Raw genomic sequence first — 27544 nt, forward strand, 5'->3', positions numbered from 1 at the left:
ACAACACAGTGAAGCAGAGTCTTATATAAGTCTATTATCTTTACTATTAGCAGTTTGAGGACAAACAGGCTCTAACAGTAGTTGCTATATACATATCAACAGCCTGTAACCTGAGTGTTGCAATATAGATTTAAACAATTCCGCATCATCGCAATCAAAGCAGCTAATCTATGTTATTCAATTAAAAAATGCCATTCATCAGCTTAGTAACTTCGGGCTGATACAATGCCTCCAGTGCAGACATCTGTTGTCTCCAGATTAGAGGCTATATTCCCCCTTAAGAGCGTCGGCATTCCTGAAGCTCACTTGAAACTGCATCAAACACCGAGAACTTGTCTCATCTCATAATTCACACTTGAACTAAAGACCGATTTCAGCAGCTATTGCATCCACACTCAACCAGTTTTTAGCCTGGCAAATCCTCAGTGCTACTCCCCCAGCAGCAGGCATGGGTTGTGGCACACTAGCGCTCCCTGTCTGTCACTAGCAGAGAAGTCAGAGTTGCTGAAAACAGCTTTCCAGTTGTCCTTGGAGAGCAGGTGGGAATTATAATGAAAATGTGTAAATTATGTCTTTAAATAAACATTAAAAGTAGCAGTGTGTGCCTCTATCAGAGTGTGTACAGGCACACTGTAGGAAACTGCGGGATACAGATGTTACAGTGGAGCGGCCAGATTGTGAGATCATCACTCGTCTGCTGGGAGGAAGAAAAAGTGACAGCAACAGATACCAAAACACTGGAGGGTACTCCATTCACGCGCTGCTGCTTGATCTAGTCTCAACTTCACACACAAATACACAAACACACTGAAGGCGCAGAGGAGGAAGGGGTTTGCCATGAAGCCTTGTAGGGAAGGACATCTCATAATAAATGAATGAATAACAAACGCAATGTTTATATTCTAAGTGTATATAAATTACTTGAAGAGGAGTCCCACCAGGATGTAGTTTGATTCTGATTATTGTTGCCCAAAATGAAGGAATTTGAAGCAGAAATTGGAAGGCAATCTTATTTTTTTGTCCTATTTTGGGGATGTAGTGTTTATATGAATGAAAAAAACAACAATAGTTAGCTTAGGCCTTGTAACTAATACCCAAGCACTTACAATGGTATGACTCGCTTGAACTGAATATATATCTGCACTTTCCTTGTTGTTCGGGGTTTGAATCTCTATGTTTTTCACACTTATTGTTAGTCACTTTGGATAAAAGTGTCAGCCAAATGAAATGTAATTTAATGAATGCATGTCGCCTGTGAGAAAAATCTAATTTTACTGACTATTATTAAATGTAGTTATAGTTTGAAAGCTGATGTCTTCCATGAGAACTAAAGTGGATTTAAAAGTATGTGTGATCCTGACAATGAAGTCAAATGTCAACAAGGAACTGAAGCCTAGCCAGAAAGGACATTATTGTAACAATGGATTCATGAAGTAACACACACTATATATCTGTGAAGTATATTTATAAACATGTGAATGGGTGGATTTGGCTCAATTCAATATTCAGTGCACAGAATATTTTCATTAACACATCTTTGTGTTTTTGTCTGAAGAAGAGACCAAAAAATGACCTAATGTACTGTTGATATTTCTAGCTTTACAAAATCATTTTTCTTTGCAGATGGAGTGGGCAGCTGGACAAAAGCCCTCAGACTGCACCTTCTCATACCATAATACAGAATCTATTCTGGGGAGAAAAGAAAAGGAATAAGAGAGCAGGAGGTTGTCGCATTGCCTTGACAATAACCCCGAAAAGTATTAGATTTAGATAAGAGTGACTGCGCTGTTACAAAATGAACACTCCGAATATCTCCCAAGAGCTGCTCTTGGCCGGGATTATCTAACACATCAAAAGCCCTGCTCCTCTAAGTGAGAGCTTTAAACAGCCTGAGTGACAGTAATGCATGTGTAGGAACAAAAAAGGCTTCATGTGGTTTTAACAAAGACCCGAGTGTAACACGGCTGCTGTGATTTAAAGGTTATTTAACCTGACTGTGGGGGAAAGTACATGTTGGTCTGTGAAGCACACAGACAAAAGGGTGAGAACTTTCTTTGCTGTTCGCTCAATTTAAGACTTGTAAAGATACCAAATCAAATGAAATGTAACACTTGAATGTAACTGTCAAAGAATGATGGAAAGCAAAAGGGACAAAAAGGCCTGCCATTTTTAAGTATAGTCCATGGTTTTATGCAATTTATATGAATAATTTGTCAAATCTCTACAAATTTCAGACACATTCGCCTAACAAACATCACACCACCATGTTCTAACAAATCAAGAAAGGAAACAAAATCTGTAGTTAGACCTTGAAAATGTAAGGTCAACACTGCAATTTCCATGTGTTCATTTTGACTAAATAAGAGTTGTCTCCCTGAAAGTGACGATCGCCACTGTTAGGTATCTAGCTAGCAAATATCATTAGCAGTACAAAATCCTAACAGAATTCTAAATTAACCGTAAAAAAAAATTGAAATCACTATAGTATTATCTTACTTAAATTGTCAAAAAAACAAACATGTATAACTTTTATTTGTATAGGGGTGTGTTCACCGAAGCAAACGCAATCGTAGGCGGGCGTGTGACTTCCATTACGTAGCCAAGATGGCGAGTGTTAGTGTGAGGAGTGTCCAGCGTTCATCACTCAATTTTTTGACATTTATGGGTGCATCGTCCGGCTACTGATAGTGTAACACTTCGCATTACGTTGCACTTGAGCACTAAAAACAGCAAAAATCTTCAAAGTATAGCATTTGAAAAAACATCTACTGAGTCCCAACAGGAAGTAAAGCTTTTCAAGCATCAGAACTGATGAGCTGGTTTGGATCTATTTTAAGTAAAAAAAAAGGGGTCTTTAATAGTCATAGATTGGTCTTTAAGAACCAAAATACTTTTCAGCTTCTGAAAGCAGCATGTTCCTGCTTCCTAAAATACACCCAGAACTAGTGAACACCTGCGCGCTGACAGGCAGATGACACGGTTTGAGGCTGGCATCAGAAGACAGACTCACCACTGCTGCGACTCTTGCGGTTGGCCTTCCCTCCCGTCAGCAACATCTTCAAGCTGTTCCTAAACATGACTGCAGCAGATGCCCTTGACTACACTACAAAAAGATCTGTTGGGAAAAGAAAAGACAGTCAACATTAATATTTCATCAACTGTCTACTGTGAGACAAAGCTGATGAAAGTTACAATAGAATTCCATGCAGACTTTATTCGAGACATAAGATACGAGAAAACTAGGGACAATACCAGAAAGAACAAACGTATTAACCACTTCTTCCTACCAAAAAAAGCTTAATGTTTGATTGATCATTTTCATTGTTGAAAAAGCTGTAGATTTTTTATTCATTCAATCGATTGATCTATAAGATCTTACAAAAATTGTAAAATAAATGTCTAGTAGTATATTCTAAAGCCCACAACAACAACGAGATTTAATTTAAGGTACGTTTCTCTGATTGTAAATACTTAATCAGAAACTGGGATAAGCCCTTTCTCAGTGCACATTTTAACCTCATAACTCGAATATGGCACAAGTTGTTTCCTTTACTGATAGTTCTAAATTGGGTAAGTTCTCCATTATAATTATTTAGATCATCAATCTTATAAGGCGCCATCAAACTCTTCTCTATATAAAAATGATTAAAGGACAATCAAAACATTGACTGAAATTAAATGCACTAATTTTTTTTACTCTGATATTAATCTAGGATATTTCAAGTTGTCAAAAACTAACTGTGCAGTGTCTTTTTCATGTTGTTTTACAAGTATTGGCTTTAACAATGTATCTAGTAACGTATTGCAAACAATTCATATTTATAAAAGTGAGGTTAAAATATGTTTCTACTTTAGAAGGTCAAGGCTATAATATCCAACAAAAAAAGAAGAACAGCAGTTTGGCACAGATAACACAAACTATGTACTGTACAGTATCATCAAAGCACAGGCAGTGGAGGAGGGGGTTTCAGTACAAAGAAGCAGTGACAATGCCGACAGATAAGGGCACCTTAAACCACAACATTGTCTTTATTTCCTGCCTGCAGCTTGTTCTATCCCGCTAATTCCCCCCCTATACCCCTCCCCCCCCACACCCCTCCCCCCATACAGGCACATATATCTCTGCTGTGAGTAGTAAAAAGCAAGGCAGCAGATGTTCTCCATTAGATTGGAGTGACTCAGCAAAGCCCCACAGACAAGCTCCAGCTGAGAAGCTAGCTCTGGACCCAAACAATTAAAAAAAGAAAAAGAAACCTCAAAGAAGAAGACATGGAAAAGCTCTCCAAAAGCCCTCCTCCCCTCCTCGCCCTCCCCCCATCCCTGCTTAACTAATGTTTTTCACAATCCCCTCATGACCCCGAGTGGGGGTCTAAAAGGCTTCTAGGATCATAACACTACCCAAACTACGAGAGACACTGGGGAGAGCACAATGACCATGATGCAACGCATGATATTATAGTCAGGTGGGACGAAACAGAGACATTAAACATTTATCTTTGGTTTTAATTATTCATTGATGAAATGTTTCTTCTTCAAAAGAAATTTCCTGAGCATTTTAGGTAGACATAAGCCCAAATAGACAAATGGTATATCCGCATTACATTAGTAAGGGTAGGCCAAGCAGACTTTGACTTTGACTTTCGAATTCATTTGGCCTTGAAGATGTTAACGTAAAAATACTCTATACTTTCCCCCAGGCTTAAGATTAACACTATTTATTTTAAAAGTGTGCCATAAATCAATCATTTTCCATACATCCCTGAATCAACTACATTCAACACTTTTCATTCCCAGCAAGTAAACACTAAATGTCCCAAACCTGCTTTTGCTTGAACTAATCAGACACCCACAAATCAAGTTGCAGGAGGGAACCATGAAGAACCAACACTTAAATTACTGAGCGGCAGTTGGATCAAATCGTACTGTAGATCAGTTTTTGTGTAAAAATTCAAAACTACTGAAAAGACCTGGCCCTTCTCCAAAGAAACCAGGCAATCGGTCAATACAAAATGAAAAGCAGTATCAGAAACAGGTGGGTTAAATTTGGTGAACAGTGCAATATGACTCAAAACTCAAAAGACTTGGGACTAGCAAATAAATGACTTGGTCCCACCGCTAGGCTTAAGACACTGTACCGTAATGAAGGTTTCACTTAAATAGATGAGGTCAAACTTTCAACTCCCCCAACACCTCCAGACCTCAACAACCTTTTTTACACCACTAGGAGTCTGATGGTCCATTTATAGAATTCAGTTTCCAGACAGCAAATCTCAAAAAGATTGCAGTCCTGGTTGCCAATTTGGAGTTAGGAGAAAAAGAAAGAGCTGAAAGTCAAAGAGAAAGAGCTGAAAGTCAATTTTGATGTATAAAATGTGAAAATTGACAAGGAGCTACAGTAGCCTGACAAAAAAAAACAGACCCTAGCCTCAGATCATTTCATTTTGGGAGATGACTCCAGCTGAGTTTGTTGTTTTAAAGGGAAGCAGAGCTGATCATTTCGTTTTGCCTCTTCATATGGAAGTACTTTTTTAGTGTACCATGCACACTTAAGCAAGAATTTACTCATTGGTATAGCCATAAATATAGCCTAATATTCCTAATATCTTTCCATTTTAAGTATTATATGTTGTTATTATATTTTAACAATAGATGTATTTCATTTGTGGGGTATGAGTGGCAATGTGAACTTAAACACACATTTGACAGCAGTTCTCTCCATAGCCAATAACTGTGTCAGTAAATGTTCATATCAAAGCAATGTAAAGTAAGGTTATGACATTTTCATTGTTTTCTTCTTTGAATGGATTCAGTTCACTTTGTATCACAGAGGATTATTATTCCACAGCTCATTTCAACACATCTTAACTCCTCTGATTTAGAGGGATCACTGACAACAAATATGAACCTTTTTGAACTAGTTGACAAGCAGTGTAGTGTCACCCAGATATTGTGACAGGTTCCCCTAAATAAAAAATGAGACCTGAAGTGAGCCAGTGGATCCACAAGGAAAGGCTGACGTTTCTCTCTTTAACTATTGGCTCAGATCCTGATGCTGCTGTTCTCTAGAGTAGTAAAGAGAAGAGTATTCCACAGGGCTGTCTGTAAATGTCTTAACAGCAGCTGATATGATTGTTTGAGTTAACTGATGCTTCAGGCAAATATGCCTTCAAAACAAATGGAACAACTCTGATTTAGGGAATTGTGTTGTAATTGTGAGTGCTATGTGTCACAAAGGTCAGAACATTTAATAATAATGTAAAATCACTGAACAAAGCAGCACCAAGGCCACTTGTATCTCGTTTACAAAGGCTTGCTGATGAAATATCATCCTGCAAATGCTAAAGGTTCATTTCCACCTAGATTCTAATGTTGAATTAACACCTCCATTATATGTTCAAAGTGAATAACTGAAAGAATCTTGTAGAAATAAAAACATCTACACTTACTAATAAATTGAGCCTGATTTTCTTCGTGTGAGATGTTGAATAAAGGGGATATGATAGAATTTTCCAAACGACCAAAGCAAGCCCAGCAATCAACAATGTTTTAGCCGATAACTTTGGAAGTGGCTTGAATATGTGCAAGCTTTGTTTTATTCCAAGACTGAGGGACTCACTTTATAACCTGTAGACTGAGCTATGTTTCGTTTTTCTTGTTCATACACACTAAGAAATCCTTTGTTAATAAGTACAAATAGCAGCTGTGGACAGGAAAGAGTATGGCTTTGAAGTTTTATGTTTATTTAATCAATTTTACTTCATCAGATACAACTTGTTCAAATTATCTTGATCGTATTTCTTATCTGTAAAGCCAAGCTACATAATATATTAATACATTTTACCCATCTATCTAGTTTTCTGTTGCTTTGCTTTCGTCCTATAGCAGGGTCCCAACATCCCAAGTTTGCTTGTTTGAGGTATGACAGTGATCATATGGAATACATATTTAACAGTAAGAATCAATGGCTTGACGTTTCTTTTACTTGATATGGACATCATGGTAGCATAAGATTTAAAATAACATTTAATTTGCAATAGTTTACAAAGCTTTGAAAGCTGAACTTATTGTGTTTTTTCTGGTTATACAGTGATATTATGGGCTGATATGATGTAAAACCACGCAAGTCCTTCCCTCTGTCTGAAATCAATTCATTGGTATGAATCATGTGCCTTCCAATGACAAGATGTAGACAGCGGTGAGAGAGTGTAAGGGGACAATGGGTCAGATCTATTTGGCATGCATGCTAATCTCCAGTGATACAGTCCCGGCGGCGCAGGGCCAGCAACACGAGTATCCGTGCTACTCACCGCAACTTCACCTCAGCATAAAATATGAGCACGTAGCAGCTTATTATGTCTGGTCTGGTTAGCTCACAGGCCAGGAGGCATTCTGTGATTATAATACTAAATCATAATCTTAAAAAGTCATGACTCAGTAGGTGCATATTGTAGCTGCATGTCAGCTCTCCGTAGAGCGGCTGAAAGGATGAAATACAGAGGACTCTATAGTGAAGACCGATAAATCTGCTCCTATATGTATAGCATTAAGCTAACTAGGCGAAGCTGTAGCGGTTTACTAACTGCCAGAGCAGAAAATAGGGAGAGATTTTTCAGTTGGTTTCTAGAGGACGCAATCAATGTAGGAAACCTTAGAGGACAGGATACTGAGTAGGCAAGTAAGCACAGACTCGCAGGTCGCCACAGAGAGACAGGCACTAAAATGTACCCATGTACAAGCAGTGCTTCATCTGAGGGTGTAAGCATACACATCTCTCATTCCCACTCTCTCTGACCCTGTGTACCAACCTTTGTGAAGGGAAGCCAAGAAGCAGCATGCTTTCACGGATAATGTGCGTAAGCGGATGCAGCCCATCTCAGGCTCTTCCACAGCTCGAGCATAATGCTCCTCCAGTGTGTTAAAAACCACTTAGAGGCACATTCAGCGGCCCTGCATGATGAGACACTTTCATCTGCTCTGGTCACCCGAATGAGGCACACTTGTTTGTTCTGATGAAAAATGAAACAGCCACAGCTTGGTTCATTTGTAAGCTTCACTGAGGCTGAATTAAACTAAATACTACACCCACAAAATCACTATTTGTGTATCAATTACTCACCCAGGGTTGAGACTGTTTAAACACAAGTCTTTTGAACAGTAAGGCTTCACTGAAAATACATCTCTTGGTGAAGTAATGTGCATACAACTGGATGAATTAAAAATTAATCTGCAAATTAGGGATGCACCTATTGGAAAAATGACGGCCAATTCCGATGTTTACAATAACAATTTTGCAGATGGCCGATGTTTTACTATGTAAACTGTAATAGTAGCATAATACCTCTCTCTTAAAGGGTATACTAATACCCTTTAAGAGAGAGAGTGGGGGATACGTGTGTAAAGCGAGCGTGAGGGGGGTTGAGCGAGCCATAGTAAGTTTCTGGAAGTTAACGGGAGTAGCAGCTGTGTAACAAAGTCACAAATATAAACGACAGCCTCCCAAGAACACTGAATGATGAATTTGCACTAGACACTTTTTACGCCTGCTATGGACAATGGACGAAAGATTGACAATAAAGTTGACTTTGACTTTTGACTTTGAATTTCATTTACCGATCCTGCAGACACCCGCTACACGGGGCGGAAGTCCTGCAGCCTCAGTCAGTTATAATCCTTCACAATTATGCCCTGACTTCAGATTTGGTCCGTCAGATTTAAAAGCAACAACGCTAACGTGACTTCTCCCGGTCATGGAGCAAAACTTTAACATCGGTGACTGCTATTGGCGCATGTCACCTTATTTACCGATGTACCGATGGTGGTAAATAGGGCTAACATCGGCCGATGCCGATGTCGATGTCTCACTGATGCATTGGTGCATATTTTTTAAATAAATACTTTATATGTTTTTCTGTTGTTAAAGGTTGGCTATACCGTTTACATTCATCAGGTTTTTCTTCTCTTTTGGACTGTTTGTTAACCATAGAGACATGCAAATAAAAAATGGTAACTCGGAGTGAGTTATTCAAATACAAATGGTTATTTTGTGTGAGATGTATTACTATAACATTCCAAAATATTATTTTTTAGCCCGGCAGATACTGTACCTTTGTGAAAAGCTTTAACACTACATTAAATAACTAGCTTTATTAAATATGTAGGTTTAGCTTTAAGCCTTGCTCTAAGAATTGCTACTTTGTCATGGCATTATAAGGGGCATATTAGAGGATTAGCTTGTAGGTCTCCCAATATTGAATCCCTCTTGTAGAATGAAGTTAACTTTTAATCACTAAGCCCCATCTTAATTTTAAAACATAAAATAAATCCATCTGGCAGCAGACACAGAGTGTCCCTCTGAGCCTGAGTCTGGTCTGAGGTCCGACGTGACCATCCATTAATCCCCAAGCTTATTTGCAATCAATAAAGTATCCTTTAATGGGGCCAGCGATGGCAAAGGCCAGGGTTGCAGGGCGTCCAATAGGATTTATCTCATGTTACCCCTGGCCTCCAAATTAAAACTCATCTGAGAGGAAGCCACACAGACACAATCAAAAAATTAGAGGGGACGGTTTCCCATGGGAGTGCTATTACTGTGATTACCTTTAACAAGGAAGTTACAGCAGATGGAGGATTTTAATAGAGATGGGGGCTCCAGCACAATTTTTCAGAACCTGCCAATAAAATGTGATCTTCCAGACAGGATATTTCAGAATATGATTCAATTTCTTCAAAATGTATTAGTAAATAAACACTTGCTCTTATAAGTGCTATTTCAAAAAACAGCAATATACCGGTCCTGTATTTCAGCTTTTATCAATGTTGGTAGTGTCAACCTAATCATTTGCATTACTGGAGAGGTTCTATTAGTTTCACTTTTTTCCAAATTGTTTGATTTATTTTTTAACCCTTTGAGGATCATGGTATTATTGGGGCTGTGGCTCAGGAGTAAGATGGTTGTATACTTCTGACATATTGACTGTAGGGGTCAGGGATCGAACCCCAGAGCGCTGCAGTCAATATGTCAAATGTCCTTGGGCAAGATGCTGCCCCCTAAATTGATATATTAATGTAATGTATCATTGTCGTGTTTGGTATTTGCATTATTTGCCAGTATTAAATATAATAAAAAACATAATAGGAAACTCTGTTAAAATGTGTAATTAAGGCTCGCCTGTTACAAGATAGAAAATCCCACAGCAGCCACTGCACAACGAAGCATCAACAGTTGCGTGAACGACGAATGGACTTAGCCCTGAGGGACACACGTTTCTTGGAGTAATTATAGTTGAATCCGGCGGTCTGACTGGAAAACACGAATGTCCGACCCTAATCAAATAACAACAGTGCCAGGGGAAGCTTGAAACTGCTGTATAATTGAAGCTGAGTCATCCCCGATCCATTGATTTCCTCTACTTGTTCAGATACACTGTTGCTTTCAGGGTTCAGCGAGGAAGAGCGAGGACAGAAGATAGTGGCAGATAGACCTCATTAAAATAAAAACCGGCTGCAGAGGTGCACAGCAGAGGAAATATTCTCACTCAAAACAGGACCCTAGCTTGAGGCCTCCTCCCGCAGTAAACACCCTGTAGCATCAGACAGGGATAAATCACACGCCCATCCACAGTTTGAGGATGGCCAGGGGAGCAGAGTTCCATAAATCACACTGATATCAATAAGGGGAAGTGTCAGGGTTGCGGCTCACAAGGTGAGAGCTGCACAGGGCGATGCAGAAACCACTTAAGGTCGCTGGTAACAAAGTTTCACTCCTGCCCTGTGATAGATTATTTATAAAACTAGATTAATGCCCCCACACTCATTGCTTTGCAGGGGAAGGTGGTGATATCTGTATCACGACACACCTTATATGGATACGATCCGTCACAGATGCGACAGGTTTAGATCCCAGGGTGGCCAAGATCACTATCTAACAGCTTATCAGCTTTTTATTATAAGTTCTACAAGGAACACAAAGTATGTTCAAATCACCCTCTAAGAGTAGTGTTGGATGCCAAACATAAAAGCTTAATTTTTCAAAAATGGGAACGGCTTCCAACGTCTTATTCAGTATACATTTGTTTCTTTTGACATTTTGAGAGCTATATGAAAGGCAGCCTCTACTTCCAACAATAGGTTCCCATTTGAAAGGTTGGTTTTATATCATTAATATTCCAACACAGCAGAACCTGATAGATGTGTAACTTCATTTAAAGGCAATCAGGGCTCAAAAGTACTGCGATACCCATGAGCCTAAGGGTCCTTTGCTTAAAACGATTAAAACACTTTGCCAGAGTTCCTGCATAATGTACTGAATTGTGTCCCTTTAAGCACAGCAGTTAACTTTTTGTTTTAACCCAAAAGCAACCAAAGAGACATCATTCAATTTCGTTGAGTTGTTGTTTTTTTGTCAGACTTTTTACTTGACTTGGTCCAGATGTTTTTAAACTTGAAAGTACTCTATCTGCAATTTTTCCAGTATGCAGAAAATGAATGGGCTCCTAAAATAAACATTTTCTGTTACGAACCAAATTGAAAACCAGTAACTTATCAACTCTCAATGACACAAGCTGTGATTTAGTCTCAATGGAAGAACACCATCTGTAACCTTAGGCCTTGAGAGATTAATGCCCATGAGCAAAGGTGACAGGTTTCCAAGAGTTCAATCAGATAGAATATTTCCATTTCTTGGCTGTAAGCTTGGCTAACCAGTTTATGTGACCTTGCAAGTTACAGGGCCAACTATTTAAAAGGCCTAAGCAGAAATGTCTTTCTTGATGGCTCTTAAAGTCTATACTGCTTAGGCAAAGTTTGGCTTGATGTGTTTGTTCTTCAACTCACCGACACAGCCCACAGACAGCCAAGTGAATTACAATGTGCTTTGGTTGTCATCTCCCTGTGGGGAAACAGAAGTCCTCCCACACAGGCCAACTGGCACACATTTCCTTCCCCAAATCTATGCCCAGTTTAAAGCTCTTTCTCTCACCCCTCTCTTATTCAGAACCACTCTAAAGAAGTGACTGAAATAGCGTGTCAACTTTTGTCTTGAGTCAAAGGGATCAAAACTAAGGATGGCATGATTGCATTTATTTCTCCCCATTTGTTCTAATGGGTTTCTTGCAGTACCAACTATTGTATTGAAATACTGTGAACCATGTAGGCAGGTGAACAAAAAGTCCCCAAGCAGAAATGAGAAGAGAATTAAATGCTTTTTCTCAGAGCATGAATGACCACAGTTTTTGAAAGTTCAATTGCGTGTCTTATTGGTAATCTTTTCACTGGCAGAGAGTGCAGGATTCGGCATTTGTCAGTGGTTAATGAATATTTTTCCCCTGCAGTCATCAAAGTGACAACAGCAGCAGCTCAGCTCTGATTTTAATATGCTGTGAATGTGCCACTTTGATGCTGCCTCACTCTTGTTTGGTTGCTGTTGTGAACAATAACACAAAGGCTTTCGTATGAGCAGTAGTCAGTGTAAAACCTTTCGAAGCTTTGCCACAGAGCAGGTAGAAAGAGACGAAGATGCTGGAGGAGGAAGTAGCTGCTCAGCATATTCCCAGCATTCTTGAAAGATTACCATTTATACAAGCTAGGTGATGATGTGAAAGGAAAAACCCTGTATTTATTATTGTATTTGCCCAGAGATAGGGATAATTTGATGACAGGTCGACTGCTGCTTCTCTCCACTCCCATTCTCCAATCTTTCCATGCAGAGACCTCACTGCTACACCTGCTGGTCATTTGGAAGTGCTGCTGCACCATCTGCACTGACAGTCTGAGCAGCGGTGCCAGGAGTTGTATTAATGGAATGATAAATATAAGCCTGATCTAAATAATAGTCTTTTATTGTTGTGGCTTACATATGACAAGGACATGCCCATCATCAAGGCTGTAGAATACACAGAAAATGTTGTTTTGCATAAATCCTCTCAGATGCTCCCATTGGTATGTCTTTCGCACTCTGATCCCTATCGTAAATATAAAGTAGGAAGAAGAACGGTCCAATGTTTGACAGACAGCTTAAAGGGGCAGATAGAGTCTTGACATGCTGAGGGAAGGTCAATCTGCAGAACGACACTAACGCTGGTAATCGACATTGGCAGAGGTGAAAATTTGCATGGAGATGAAGGCATTAAAAAATGAGCCGGTGTCTCTTGCTGCTGAAATTAAATTATTGGAATTAAATAGGGTGAGGTCATGTTTCATCTACTGATCTCATTCACTTCAGTTGGATTTACTTTTCTAGTGTACTGTGACATTTGATAGATGTAGTCTCATATTTGATGAGCTGTAATCACACTCCATGAGACAATAGGGTAATGGGATGAAAAACTATTATTTCTACGAAGGTAAGTTTAAAATGGAGCAACAATCCTTGGGGAAAAAAAGGATGCTCATAAAAAAAGATGTCGGTAAATCTCCACCCCCTCTTTCCTAACGAACCAGTGGAGGCAGATGGCCGTCACCCCTGAGCCCGGTCCTGCTTGAGGTTTCTTCCTGTTTTTCATGTCCACTGTCACATTGCTTGCTCATGGGGAATGTTATTTCTGGTCTCTTTACATTTAAAAAGTTAGGTCTAGACCTGTTCTTTAATTAAAAAAGACTAAATGTAACATAAATTGATTCCACTTTTGTTTTGGTTCTCGTTTAAAGGTCTCCTATTGTGCTATATTTGAACAATATATTGTAGGGAAATATATATACAACGCATACATATGAAGTGTTTTGCACAAAATACCAAACAGATTGTCCATTGTAGCATGCATCATACCCCTCTATTTCAACCCTGTTCCAAAAGTGCTGATTCTGTGACTGTCGCTTTAAATTTTAGCTGAGCTGAAGCTGGCCACGCCCCTTTGGAGCGCATGCAGTTCTCGGGGAGATTGAGCTAAACGCTGCAGTGAATAAACCCCATATTATGTTCCAAACCACATCAAGCATTATTTCTGAAACACTTCTCAGTGTTTACCACTAGAGCACTCTCAGTCCCTCCTGCAGACAATCTGCAAAGAGACACAGAGGTGCTGCGCGAGGAGATTCAGCTGTATATTGCGGATGATAGGTTGAGACGTGTCACGTGGGTGGGACGTTGCCAGGATTTCAATGTAAAGCCAGCCCACATTACCGATATGACGTTATATCGGCAGCAGATCTGGATCAGCTCGTTTGTACCCCCGTTTTTAGAGATGTGGTTAAGGAGGAAAAGAGAGAAGGTTGTATTTTCTGACACTTTGTGAGTCTCCTTACACACCGGGGACACATCTTTATGTATAAAAGACAGAAGAAAAGTGCATTTTATATAGTAGGGGACCTTTTGACATATTTTGATTAATATCAGGACAAAACTGTGAGAGAAATGTTCATATCGTCCCATGCCTAAGTGTAATTAAGCTGTATTTGGGGCAGAGAAGCGCTGTAGGGGTTTTCTCCCACCAGAGTAAAGAGTTATTTTTTTGTGTTTGCTGTACCTCTAGATTGTGTTTACTAGAAGACACGGATAATTCCATCAATCCTGGATTACAAACAGGGCAAAGCAGGCATATGCCCCCCAGCTCAGGAACTTAAGGGGCCCCTTAAGCTCCGGTCATGCTGTGTCAACTGGTTAGGGCTAATTAAGCTGCACAACTAAAACACAATATCAATAGAACCTAAGCTCGATCCTGTTTAATTACCTTATCATGTAGCTTTGCCTTGAAAAAAATCCAGCTTTAAAATCTTCATTACTTCAGTTTTGCCTAATTTAAAGTTTGTGCTCGTATTTAATTTAATCTCATTTGAATGATGCACGACTACCATTTTGTTGAATTGCGTCAAATTATCCTAACTGCATCCAGTGTGATTGAGAGTTGTAAAAGCAAATGAAAAACTGAAACAGTCAAAGTAGTGTGAATACCTTTTCTTCCTTCTGAATTAAAGCATAAAATGGCTTTTATAACTCTTCATAACATCCCCACACATCTTGTCCTGGCTCAGCTGTCACATGGATCAAGTGCCAGCCTGAAGCTGATCAAAACAGAATTGTAACCGCCACTCATTCCCTCTGTGCCGTAAGTTTTGCCTGCCTAACATAACTCAGCCTTCCGATGATCCCCAAATTGGGTTGATTTTGCCACTTCAAGGGAAGCGCTAAATAACCAACTAGCACATGCTCCCAATCACTCTTTATTTCACACCCATGTGTGCGTCCCAGTTCTGTTAATTTTCTTAAAATACTTGACCAAACAACACTAAGCCGGAGGCCTGTTGAGCTCTTGTAGTAACTTTGTATCTCTGAGCAGCAGAGCCAGATTGACTGTTGGACTTCCTTGCCTGGGGCTGTTCAAGTGCAGCTGAGTGGTGGAAAGGCTTTGCATGGCTTTAAAGTGGAGTTAGGCCGAGGGGACGCAAGTGGTTTGGTTTCTTTCATGATTGGGCAAGAGTAACAAAAGTCCTCATTTGTAATTATATTAAACCAACCTTATATATCACTGGAGTAGAGATAATGCTGCTGTGTGGGATCATTTCCAAACATCTGTAAAGATAATTGCAGCTTAAGTCAGGTGTAGTCAAAGCTTAATACAAAGATGCAAAACTTAACACGTTTAAAAGTACCATTATGTATTATGTTGCGCTGCATGAATGCAGCTCGCCAATCAGTGACGGTGACTTTCTGTCTTCAGTAGGTTTCAACAATAGGGTAACAACAAAAAAAGAGAAAAAAATGGTTTGTCATGACAAAAAGACAAGCAAAGATTTTAGGGACACACCTGGGAAAAACTATAAGGTCATTACACAAAAATGTTGATATTTTACGATTTTGTAAAACCTCAGCATTCATTCAACACCAACGCTTTTCTAATTCCTGCATTCTATATAATCCTGCATTTTATATAATTTGGCTGTGGAAACTCCATTCTGGTTATTGTGAGGTATAGATAATGATACCGTATATAGCAAATAAACAATGTTACGGTAGAGAAAGGATAAGGCAACTGAATCACTTGGTATAGGTCAATGTCTTGGGCAGTTCTCTGATGGGATTCCTGCCTGACTTCATCTTGCCTCTTTTCTTGGTATCACACTTTCCATTCACTACTGTACCAACGATACAGAAATATTCTACTGTGACTGCCTGTAAGGTAAAGGTGAAGGAAGCATGACGCTGAGGGTCCATTTCCTTCTGAAGAGATCATGTGTTGATACTTTCTATTTATGACATTCAAAGATCGGGCCAGTGACATCAAGACACAACCCACAATGACTCCATGTATACAGCTAGCCCCAAAGGTAGAGAGTCATCAGACATTCAGAGGGCGGGTATGGTTTCAAAACCGCAGGACAAGAACAGAACAGATCAATAAAGGTAATGCCATCCATCCACACAGGCTGAGTTAAAGATAGAAAGTGGCTAAGGTATGTCAAAAGGTTACCTATAATGACATTTGGTGCGGACCAAATGAGTTTCTGCCCTCAATGTGGGCTCATAAATAAGACAGAAAAAAAGGTCCAATTGTCAAAGTGATCATTGATAACTGCCTCGGTTCTGTTCATGTCTGGGTAAATAAGTCTGTGAATTGCATACGTAAGGATTTAAGCATGGTTTTATATAAGCAGAGGCACACCGACTGAAAATGGAGATTAATCTGTTTCCTTATACATTATGCATTGGTTCAGTCCTGTATTACCATGTGTACCTTCATCGTGTTGAAACTCACTTTGTGAAGAACTTCATTGTCCACTGGTGAATTAGCAGCACCTCTTATCTCCCTCATCTCATGCCCAGTCTGTGTCTGTGATGTGTATGCCTTTCGACTGCCAATGAATAAATATGACAGTAAAATAGACGATGCTGACAGCTTACGGGAATGTGCTGTTCTCCAGTTTTTTTTACTAATCAGTCTTACTTGCATAAAGCAAAAAAGTGTTTTGGTCTACTTTTGCTACAAATAGGTTGTGTGCCTTCAATTCATGTTTTGTGAGAAGTACCTTTGCAGCTTAAGAAACATACTTTTCCTCTCAGCCAGATTCCAGACTAACTATCAATTTCAGAGCTGGCGATACAACACCACTAAGAAAAGAGCACATTAGTGTGCCTCACAAGGGCAATAATACCTTCAGGGTTGCTATTTGTGACTGCAAATCTGGATCTGAGAAGACGATACAAAGGGTAGAAGAGAGCGTGGGCGGGCGGGCGAGGGAGTGAAAATGTCTTAAATTACTTGCTCTTCCAGTTCAGCCCACCACCATATTGCTGTCAGGCTGGAATGATGTTTGATTGAAAGCACAGACGGGAGCAAGGAAAACGGAAACCCAATTAGTGCGTTAGCTGGTCGCTGACCTCAGATGGTGATTTGATGACCACCAATAAATGTCTGTTTGATTCCAGCCACCATCACACCAGGTGTCCATCATGTGGCACAGCGGGATAGAGCTGCACTTTACTCCCACACTTACATGGTATGCAAGCTGGGCTTTTAAAACATTTGGAAAGAGAAAGCATGAACCTAATTTCTCCTACAGATGTTGGCAATCATCCATGCTTTTTTGGCTTTAGCAGCAATGCTTTTTAATTGAAAGATACGTATCAATTAATTTCATTAAATGACTTTGATTGTTTTCATGTCACATTGCAATTATTTCTCTTGTGTTATTACAAGTAATCCAGAGTGCTGTGATGATGAGGCTCTGTTGAGAATATTAATGATGCACACAAGATTCATTCTGCATGGTCCTCATTCCTTCCACTTAAACAAGGCAGTGTATTCCTCACAGGAATACTCCATCCTCTCCTGGGTGATGATATCTGCAGAACAGCAGTCACAAAGCATTTTCAAAAAGGAAGTGTCTGTATGCATGTGAATCCTTGCACATTTTTAACCTGGCAATCAGATAAAGGATGATTGAGTGGTAAACAGGTTTGTTCTCTGCTGTGTTTGTTAAAGGAACCTGCCAGTAAGGTTGATGAAATATTATGTAGATGGAAACATACAGGGTCACCTCCAGTCCTTCCCCTTTTGCTGAAGGTCACAATCCGACAGATGAGTCTGCGTTCCGTCAGGCCTTATGCCATCCACATTAGCAGGCTGAGCCAGGCACTGCCAGTGTCAGCAAAAGACAAAGACTAGGTGCTATTGCCCTCTTGAGATAGAATGTTTCAGCCTTACACACACTATCTATACCGAGTGTAAATAGTGCAATAAGAGTGAGACCATGGGGAGGGATTGTGAAGATTGGATGGAATTACCAAAGAGAAAAATCCAAACCTACTGATACACAAGCATGCATATTTAATTAAAGGAATCAATGTTCGAGGAGGGATTGCATGAGGTACTTATCCACAGTCAGTATATTACCTACAGTAAATTGCAGTCGGCATGCACATTGTTTGCAGAAACACACAGGGATAGTAGTACAGAAGCCAAGCAATGCACTGCTATCGAAGAGGCTTTACCAAAATGTATTTTAGCCTAACCTTGAATACATTTCATATCCCAACTGCAAACAGACATTTAAAAACATAGACAGAGGTAATTTGTCACAGTTCCATTTTTATAGATGGCAAATCAGTTCTGTAAAACTCTATCAGAGATCCAAATACAAGGTGACTTTGCACAGTAATGGTAACGAAACCAAGTGAATCACTTTAAAAGTGCAGTGACGTTGTCGACTCCTGGTTTGGTTTCATTACTGAACTTTATAGAGGCAGGCTGCCCAAGAGAATACGCCTTCATAATGGACCCCTGCCAGGAACTTGGTTCACAAAGTAATTGGCAGTGGCCACGACATGTATGACAGCAGTGTATGTGGGTTCTTTCAGAAGTCATTTGTGTTACTGAGATGGTAAGCTTTGGCTGAGTAAATATCACAGAGGTCTTGACTAAAATCAATCTTAAACCAATTAAACAAATCATTCAATTCATTGTTATTGTCATGTGACCATTCATATTGTTTTTCATGTATTTATTTATTCTTTGGTTTTTGTTTATAGTTCTGAACCCCTATCTGGCTGATCTTCTTCAGGAGTCCAATCCCTCTCGTTCCCTCCGCTCATCCAATGCTGGTCTGCTAACTGTCCCCACCCCACGCCTCGTCACCATGGGTGCCCGGGTGTTTAGCTGCTCTGCTCCCAGACTCTGGAACTCCCTCCCCCCACACATCTGACACAATCGGCATATTCAAATCCCAACTAAAAACCCACCTGTTCAAATCAGCCTACTCACTGTAGTGCTCTCCATCATCTGTTTCTGCTGGATAACTGTCCCCATGATTTGTGTTCACTTTGATTGTCCCCTCCATGATTTCCTGTTTGTGTTTTTATCCTGTTCTGTTGCCTCTTAGCATATTTAACACATTGTACGGTGCCCTTGGGTGTCAGGAAAGGCGTCTTAAATAAAATGTATTATTATTATTTATAATCACCAACCTCTCCCTTGAACAGTGAGGATTGAACTGTGTTGAACAATATTAAAATGAAGATGTACACCTTACGAACTGGACTACAGTTCAAATGGTTTGTCAAAGAAATAATTACCGTAGTCAATTGTCAGAAAATGAAGGTTTATGTGGGCCTGCTGCTTCGTCTACAGCTAATGGGGATCGTAATAAAGGAAATTCCAATGAAATACCAATGAAAATTGCCATAGATTATGAAGATGTACTGCTTTTTCTTATCTTTATAGTTTTATTTCTGTTGCTTAATTACTTACATTTGGATTTGGGTCTATTTGTATGAGAAATCAAGCTAATTGAACATTATTTGGGAAATTGGAATTGTATTTTACTTTATACAAACCAAACTATTTCAATTAATCCCTATAAAAATAATTGGCAGATGAATTGAATGTGAAAATAAAGCTGTTCACCAGGGACCACCCACAAACTCACTGTTGCTTCACAAAATTAATTATCTCTTCTACAAAACAGGCTTGCAGGCAACTCTTTTTGTTTTTTTTATGTATTCGATTCTCGGGGAGGGGGAGGCAGCTGTTAGTCGGGCCCAGCTGTCAATGACGGCTGGCAGAAATGAGAGAGGAGGAGTTGATTTTGAACAAACCTGTGCATACATGGTCCCCAGAGGAACGTCACTTTAAAGAATTCCCACAGAAGCCCAGATGATAGCTAGATATCTCTGTTTACGTCTGCGTCAGCGGCATACTTACAATCCCATGCAAACATTAATTATGCTAAATACTGTGATGGAGATGATGGGCTATGATTGGCTTGACAGAATGGGGCTCAACATGAATTGTCTTAATAGTTTATGATTTAGTGTAGAGGGTTATGAAGAGGTTTCTTGGTATTTGGTCCTACCATGAATGTCTATTTAAAGACACAAGTTGTTTTTGTCCAAACACAATAAAACAAATTGGGGTGGGTCTAGTCGAGGGACTGAACGTATACCAATTGATATGCCTAAACTGCAGGACCTAAACTTAATTTGACAAGGTTTTTGAGAGTAATGATGGAAAAACAAGGCAGATTTCAACAGACTGAGTAGGCCTATTCATTTACAACCATTCTGCTGGGCTGTATGTTCCTACCCCGAAAATGATTATTCATGAAAGTTAAATGAGAAAAACGTATGTGACAGAAATTGTAGTAAATCTCAGTCTAAACTATAATACAGATTTGATTCTCTCTTGCTGTTCACGCTGTGTTACTTCTCAAGCCGTACATTAGCACACACTGATTTCTGTGCCTTTCATTTCCTGCACAGGGAGTCTGGCTAGCACAGTGTGGACTTTGAGGACCATTACAGGGACCACTGGAAGCCAGGAAGCATTATTAATAATGACATGGCTTTAAGTTGGACGATTTGAAGCCTGTTGAACATATTGCCTCCCACGAGCAAAAGCAATCACAAAGTCATAAGGTACTGAATGTTCTTCGGCAAATGGCAAATATCTCAAATAACTATAACTATTAACACAATAGCCTTCTCCACTCATGCTTTTGTCCTTTGCAGTCTCACTTCAGAATGGTGCTGCCGACTACCACAAAGTTCCTCATATGACAAACAGCATCGAAGCCCTTTCATGTACACATTTCAATACTTCCCCCTGAAAGTGCAATTCTAAGCCTCCCATCTCAAGCAACTCCAAAGCTAACAAATGCAGCTTCTAAACCTCCAGCCTTTAATGATTTAATAACTTGCATGACAATTAGACCAGCTTGTCGCTATAAGCATTCAAGCCAGAAAACACAGAGCACTTATTTTTAACTAGCAGCATGTTTGAGGTTTGAAACATTATACTGTTACCAGAGACTATTTACTTCAGAGGGATAAGGGCTGCACAACATGAATAGTGATGTAAAATTTCACAATAAACATATTGCAAAAGACTGCATTAAATACATTAGCAACATATTTAATTATATTCAACTTTGTTCGATATGTACCATGCCATTAACTCTCTTACTAATCAGAAAGTGCTACAGACATTAGGTTTAATCTCATTGGTCAGAATGTACACACTATGCAGGGGAAGTGTGACAAGATGAGTTTGAATACCAGAGAGGAAGTGATGCTGTATTAAAATCAGCTGACCAGCAAAGTTCTGGATAGCTGAGCGGAAGTGACATAAGAAATATCCCTGAAAGGAATTAACAACCTATGTCTCCTTCTCCTTCTCCTTCTCCTTCTCCTTCTCCTTCTCCTTCTCCTTCTCCTTCTCCTTCTCCTTCTCCTATTATATATTGTGTTTGCGATATTCAATGTTTTTGCATATTTTTCTCAAATAATACAGTCCATAGTTGAGATGCTACTCACCATTAAACCCACCACTCTATGTTTACACTGGAGTGCAGTGACAAACAACACAATCCCTCACTGGCTTCCAGCGCTGCACCCAACAGCAGCAGCTGGAATGCATGACTAAGCCAGAGGTAGCCCTACCAGGAATTGAGCCCAGGTCTTTGGGGGTGAGAGTTTTTATGATGTGTCACACGTGTACCAAGCCAAGTCTGACTGTTTAGCATGAAACGAGACAACACTTCGCAAGCTCCTTTTAACACTCAGAGTTCTAAAGCATTCTTCAGACTTTATCCATCCATCTTTAAAAGAATGAAGTGATCCAAGTCTTCAGCCTCTGTGTTATGTCTATAAAACAAAGCAAAGAACATCATACCTGCATGTATCTTGAACATTCCAGCTACTTCTCAAAATAAACCATTCTTTAATCTGCTCTACATCTTAGGCAGATTTGTGACTACAAGCCCTAGCAAAGCCCAAAGAGGAACTAGCCTACATACCACCATACAAGGATGACTAAAAAACTAAGGCATCTAGATCAAGCCGGGGAGGACAGCTCCCCCACATTTCAAACAGAATATCTCTTGCCTGTAAATTGGTTTTCGTCACAACTGGCTGTCAGTGTTGGCGTTTGTGGGTTTCAGTGTGTTAGATTTGACACAGCTCCCCTTCAGTAGCTGTGGGCTGTAGCTAACCACCCACACCCCCCCACTGAGGAGCAACCATCTTCTGCAGATCCCCTTCAACAACTTGACAGCACTGATCACTCTCATCATAGTTCCCTCGAGCACTGAGTACAGATTAACAGCCTGAAGCATCTGATTGGTCAAAGCATGACTAATACTATCGGAAGAAAGCCTATAAATGCAGCTGTGACAGGAGGCATGTAGAAATTAGTAATTACAGCTTGTCTTTGTTTAAAAAATATTGCAAACCACCACCGCTAAAAGTTTCCAGAGGTTAACAGCATATTACTTTGATGACATGCACAACTGTAGGACTCAAATCCTGTGCCTTGGGTCACTGTCATGTTTCATCTCTGCACCACTGACCAACACAGGAGCCATGGCCCGTCAATCACAACCTGACACATTCCCATGCATGTCAAAGGGACAGGGCACATTACTCTGGTGCAGGAATCTTGGGAATTATATTGTGCATCTGTGAAAGGTGTCAATGAAAATACGGTATATGTGAAGCTGGTTAAAAAGAGACAACTCCACAAAGAGGCTCGCAGAACTAAATGAATCCGTTTCCCGGGTTGTGTAATGTGCATGAAAAGAAAAATGAGGTTTTGCGAATATAAACCCAATTAACTGCTCAAACAAAGAAATTCCTTCCTCACCCTATAAAATGTGAGTAATGCAGACCTTTGAGCCAGTTTATGGTATGATTATAATTTATGCCACCTCCTAAGCAGCACACGCAGACTGTGTCTCTTTTGTGAAGCCCTGGCTTTAAAGCCGTGGAATCTCTGAGAAAGAAAAGAGCCAGTGTCATGCGGTCAGAAGGCATTTTAGTCAGACGAAAATTTGTGTCAGCACTTTCTGCCAGGGAGCGAGAGGCCAGCGTTCAGAGCTGTTAGCCTCCTCCTCAGAGGAGAGCCCGGGTTTAATGGGACTACTCTTCCACTCCATTTGCCGGCCTGCATCTCGCAGGACACAGCTGCATACATGTGAGCCAGAGACTGTCAATGTGCATACCTCTCTGCAGAGTGCACGCTGCACACTCCCATCAACAGCTGACAGAAGCTCTACATCTTCAGACAAACAACATGAAACAGACCACGGACAATGCGTGTGGATGTGACAATGTAACGACAACACACTACGAGCAAAAAACGATTTGTTCATACGATTGTCAATTCTTCTCAAAGACTAGTGGGGAAAAAAACATCCAAGATCATCATTTAGATGTTGGTATTGATACATTGTGTATTTGCTTCTGTAGAATTCTCCTACATTCACCAAAATGTAGCATTAGATAATGTCTCATTTGCATGTTTTAACATGACATTTAACAACTTCTTATACAACTATTGAGTTAATATACTCTACTATATACTATATACTGAGAGTTATTTTCTACACTTCTAAAAATATGTTAAATAGCCTTTTTCTCAGTAAATGTAGTATTTTCTGATTCATGGGGTGATATAGAAGAGATATTCTGATTTCCCTATGTAAAAAAAAGTAATTTTAATATGTCAACAAAATTAAACATCATTTTGATCCTATGCTTACATTTCTGTTCCAGACCCTATTAAGCTGTTCAACCCTATTCACCTGTAGTATCACCCCTTAAACCCTGGTAATGAGACTGCAGTGGTCCCTCTCAGATTTTAAATCCTTATATCTATTGGCCAAGGAACTTATCTTACCAACTCCTGGTGCCGCCATGGTCATATTCATTCTGATTATGGCAGCACCACAAGGCCTTTCTTTAAAATTGCTTCCTTTGGATCCATTTCAGAGCCAAACAACAATTTCATGGCTGACCAGTCAGAGAGTAATTACATAAAGCCCGAAGCCGGCACATCGATCAGTACTCGGGACTTAAAAATAAGACTGTTTTGGACAGACAGCTCCTCGAAGAGATGACAGCATCTCCACCGCACATATTGTGAAAATTCACAAAGAAAGTTGAAATGGGAAACATGAATCTATTTTCTGATGGAAAAGTTTTCTACACTCATACTCTCCTCTCGGTAAAAAAATCACTTTTAAGTAAAAGGACAACTCTCCAAGGTTGAGTAGTTACTGGGATGGCAGGTCATTAGCTGAGGCGTATGTTAGGAGAAAAATCCATTTTTAAATCAAAATGATTGTAACAAATGAAAAAGCTCAGGCTTTAACAATAAAAGTGATTTCTAGTCCATCATACTTACAGCTCCTTTTGTTTGATGACATACAGTATTTAAGGCAATTACACATTAGTATGGTATATTTAAGAGAATTCCTGCAAGTAAACCCATGTAGAACTTGGTTTATTTGACATGTTTAAACATTTTCAAGGCACACAATTGTTTTTCTATTATCAAACATAAAATGCACAAATGGAATTGCCCACATCCTGATCTAAATGTTAAAAAATATTTTTTAAAAGAGGACAACTCGATAACTAAAGGCTGATTATCTACTGTATGAAATGTAGGGGGTTAACATTGCAAAACAGCATCTTATTATAGAAAAAAACTGAAAAGAAACTCTGCAAGTTTACCAAAGCATGCATCAGAATCCCAAAACAAACAATAAATGCGCTTTCAGAAAAAAGATGTTAAAGAATGTTAATGTAATCTTGTCCTAACCCACTTGCAAAACACAAGTTACAATGAATCTATTGTGACTTCCCATGATGACCTTGGTGTGATGCATGAAAAGGTGAAAAGAGTTCCCGGCTATGCTGCAATGGTTCAAGTGGCATGAAATTTATGAGATGACTCACCATGAGTAGACAGCAGGCAGGTCTCCAAAATCCGTCTTTCAGGGCAGTGAAGCGCTACATTTCGCTGGACTGAACCACAGTCCCGATCCCTCTCCAGAGGGGACACCAAACAGTTTTCTACAAAGACAACCACAGTGGCAGAAAAAAAAACCTTTAACTAAAAGCTTGCAATGGACTGAAAGAGGCTTGTATTGACACAGCAGAAGTGGCAGTCGCAATTTGACATCCGGCTCACTGTGGCGTGGTAAGTCAATGCAGCGGACTGTCACTGTTCGCTCTGTTCACTGTTGATGATCTTTTTCCACAGAGAACACAAACAAACAACGCCGTTTGGGGTAGCTACAAATGCTGGTTGTTGAGGCATACACTGGAACAGTGGACAGTTTCTTTTAGGGGGAGGATCTGACATAAAGTGCTGCTTTCAGAGTTTTGTGATGTAGAGCTATGCAGTCCCTAAACACTCTGACCAAATGTGTCATTATGTCATTAAGTGGGGGGAAGAGGGGAGACTGAAATTTCTATGTAGGAGTCATGTGATAAACAACAAAAAATAGGAGACTATAGAGTGCTGCAGGAACAAGTCCTAAAACCCAGATATAAGTTAGCCTTTTTGCACCCTGTTTAAAAATGTGATGTGTTTTCTAAATTAGGTTTTGTTTATATATCTAATATTTCAAGATTTAAGTTTCTTTAATATGTGCTAAAAGTGACTAAATGAGACAACTTAACACCATCATGGCGACCAGCACCATGCTAATGTATATCATCCCTGCACCACAATAGTACTGAAATAGTTGGTTACTTATTCCTCAGTAAAGTAAATCATAAGGTCTTACATATGTGCATTTTATTTGGTCCGAGGTCACGACACATGTGGTAGTCCAGTGTATTTTCATGTTCTCCTTCATCCCGTTAATAAACTTTTCAATAAAAACAAACAATTTTCCAAAATAAACTTTATCTGGCTCAGTGATACATATGTTCAGGATTTCAGCCAATTACATAAACACACCTGGCAGTTAAGTTGCTCTGTAGAGGATTAATCAGTCTACAAAGTCTGAAAGAGGACATTGCTTGGTTTAAAATTAAGCTATGAGAATAATATTAAAATATTTGTTAAACAAAAACCAGCAAATAAACGTCACCTTGCACTAACCCTCAATTCCCACTCTAAAATATCCTCCAGTGTAAATGCAGCATTTCCTCATATACATAAAGGACAACTACGACATAGGTTTTGAAAGGAAGCAGAATGGCATTTCTGCACAAAAGAAGTCTTCAGACAGAACAGCAACACAATAATCAAGTTCCCTCAAGGGCGTCACATGGCCTCTATACTTTTTTCATTTTTCTAATTATAGTTTGCTCATAGCTCTCAGTAGGGAACACTTTATAGGACTTAATCTGAATTTCTCTCAGAGTTGCCAGCACATTAATTAAGCTGAGCCAACCAATGGGAGTCTAAATAAGTTACAGCGACAATAATGTAAAGTAGTGACAAAGTCATATCATTATTCCTCTCAGTTAGATTTTCAGATATATTGTTTACTCAGGTCTTTGCAGAATTAGAAGGGGAATTTCAAGTACATTGTGCGAAGCCTTGCTTGGGGCAACATTTGTTTTTGTATTCAAACTGAATAAAACGTTTTTGAAATTCCTCAGTGATCTTTTAATGAAAAGTCTTCTTAGTTAAACACACACATAAGTAAACATGTCTGAAAAGATTTGGGAATGCAGTTTGTGAGTGTGTGTGTGTGTGTGTGTGTGTGTGTGTGTGTGTGTGTGTGTGTGTGTGTGTGTGTGTGTGTGTGTGTGTGTGTGTGTGTGTGTGTGTGTCTTATGTTTAGAGGTTAAAAACTGCAAAAAAAGCAACATTTTCCAAGGTGGACTTCCCTTGTCACTTGAAGCTAGAAGGGTCACAAAGGCCGAGCAGCTGTCCGCCCAGCAGACAATGATTAGAAGAGAAGCAAGGGCAAAATGCCTCTCTGCGCTATTAGTCTGGCTTATAACGATATGGTTTGCCAAAAAAAAGCTGGCATACAATTTGATTAGAAAAAAAAACATCCATTGAAATCTCAGGCGTTCAAGTCTTAATCATGTGAATGAATGTCTAATTCTCCTTTGTCCACTGGGTTTCTGTATTATTAACTGAAAAGGGCAAAAATAAGATCAAAACAAATTATGCGTCCAACACTCCCAAGTCCCTGCTTCACTGATAAATATAGCATTTAAGCTTCCCGTCTCATCTCCTTCTCAGTGGCCATGAGTGTTTAAGCTTTCATGTAATACAAATGCCTCTGTGTAAAGTCTGGCAGTCCATGTTTGCCATTTTTCAGGCTGGATAAAGTGTGCTGCTTCTCATCATGAAGAAACCACTGC

At 39.6% G+C, this 27544-nt stretch overlaps 1 protein-coding gene across 4 annotated transcripts in view; it reads right to left on the bottom strand.

Moving 5' to 3' along the window:
- tanc2b (tetratricopeptide repeat, ankyrin repeat and coiled-coil containing 2b) overlaps positions 1 to 27544 on the bottom strand; it is a 141168-nt gene that overhangs the window by 102857 nt on the left and 10767 nt on the right. For 3 of the 4 annotated variants that reach the window (XM_063894056.1, XM_063894054.1, XM_063894057.1), the window contains exons 2-3: positions 25166 to 25282; positions 3011 to 3115 (exon numbers count right to left, since the gene is read on the bottom strand). In XM_063894056.1, coding sequence (XP_063750126.1) covers positions 3011 to 3077 — 67 coding nt within the window. In that variant the 5' untranslated portion in view covers positions 3078 to 3115; positions 25166 to 25282. The remainder of the gene's footprint in view (positions 1 to 3010; positions 3116 to 25165; positions 25283 to 27544) is intronic. The other variant, XM_063894055.1, reaches the window with a different exon arrangement.

This window comes from Eleginops maclovinus, chromosome 10 (genome assembly GCF_036324505.1).
Source record: "Eleginops maclovinus isolate JMC-PN-2008 ecotype Puerto Natales chromosome 10, JC_Emac_rtc_rv5, whole genome shotgun sequence".
NCBI classification, from domain to species: domain Eukaryota; kingdom Metazoa; phylum Chordata; class Actinopteri; order Perciformes; family Eleginopidae; genus Eleginops; species Eleginops maclovinus.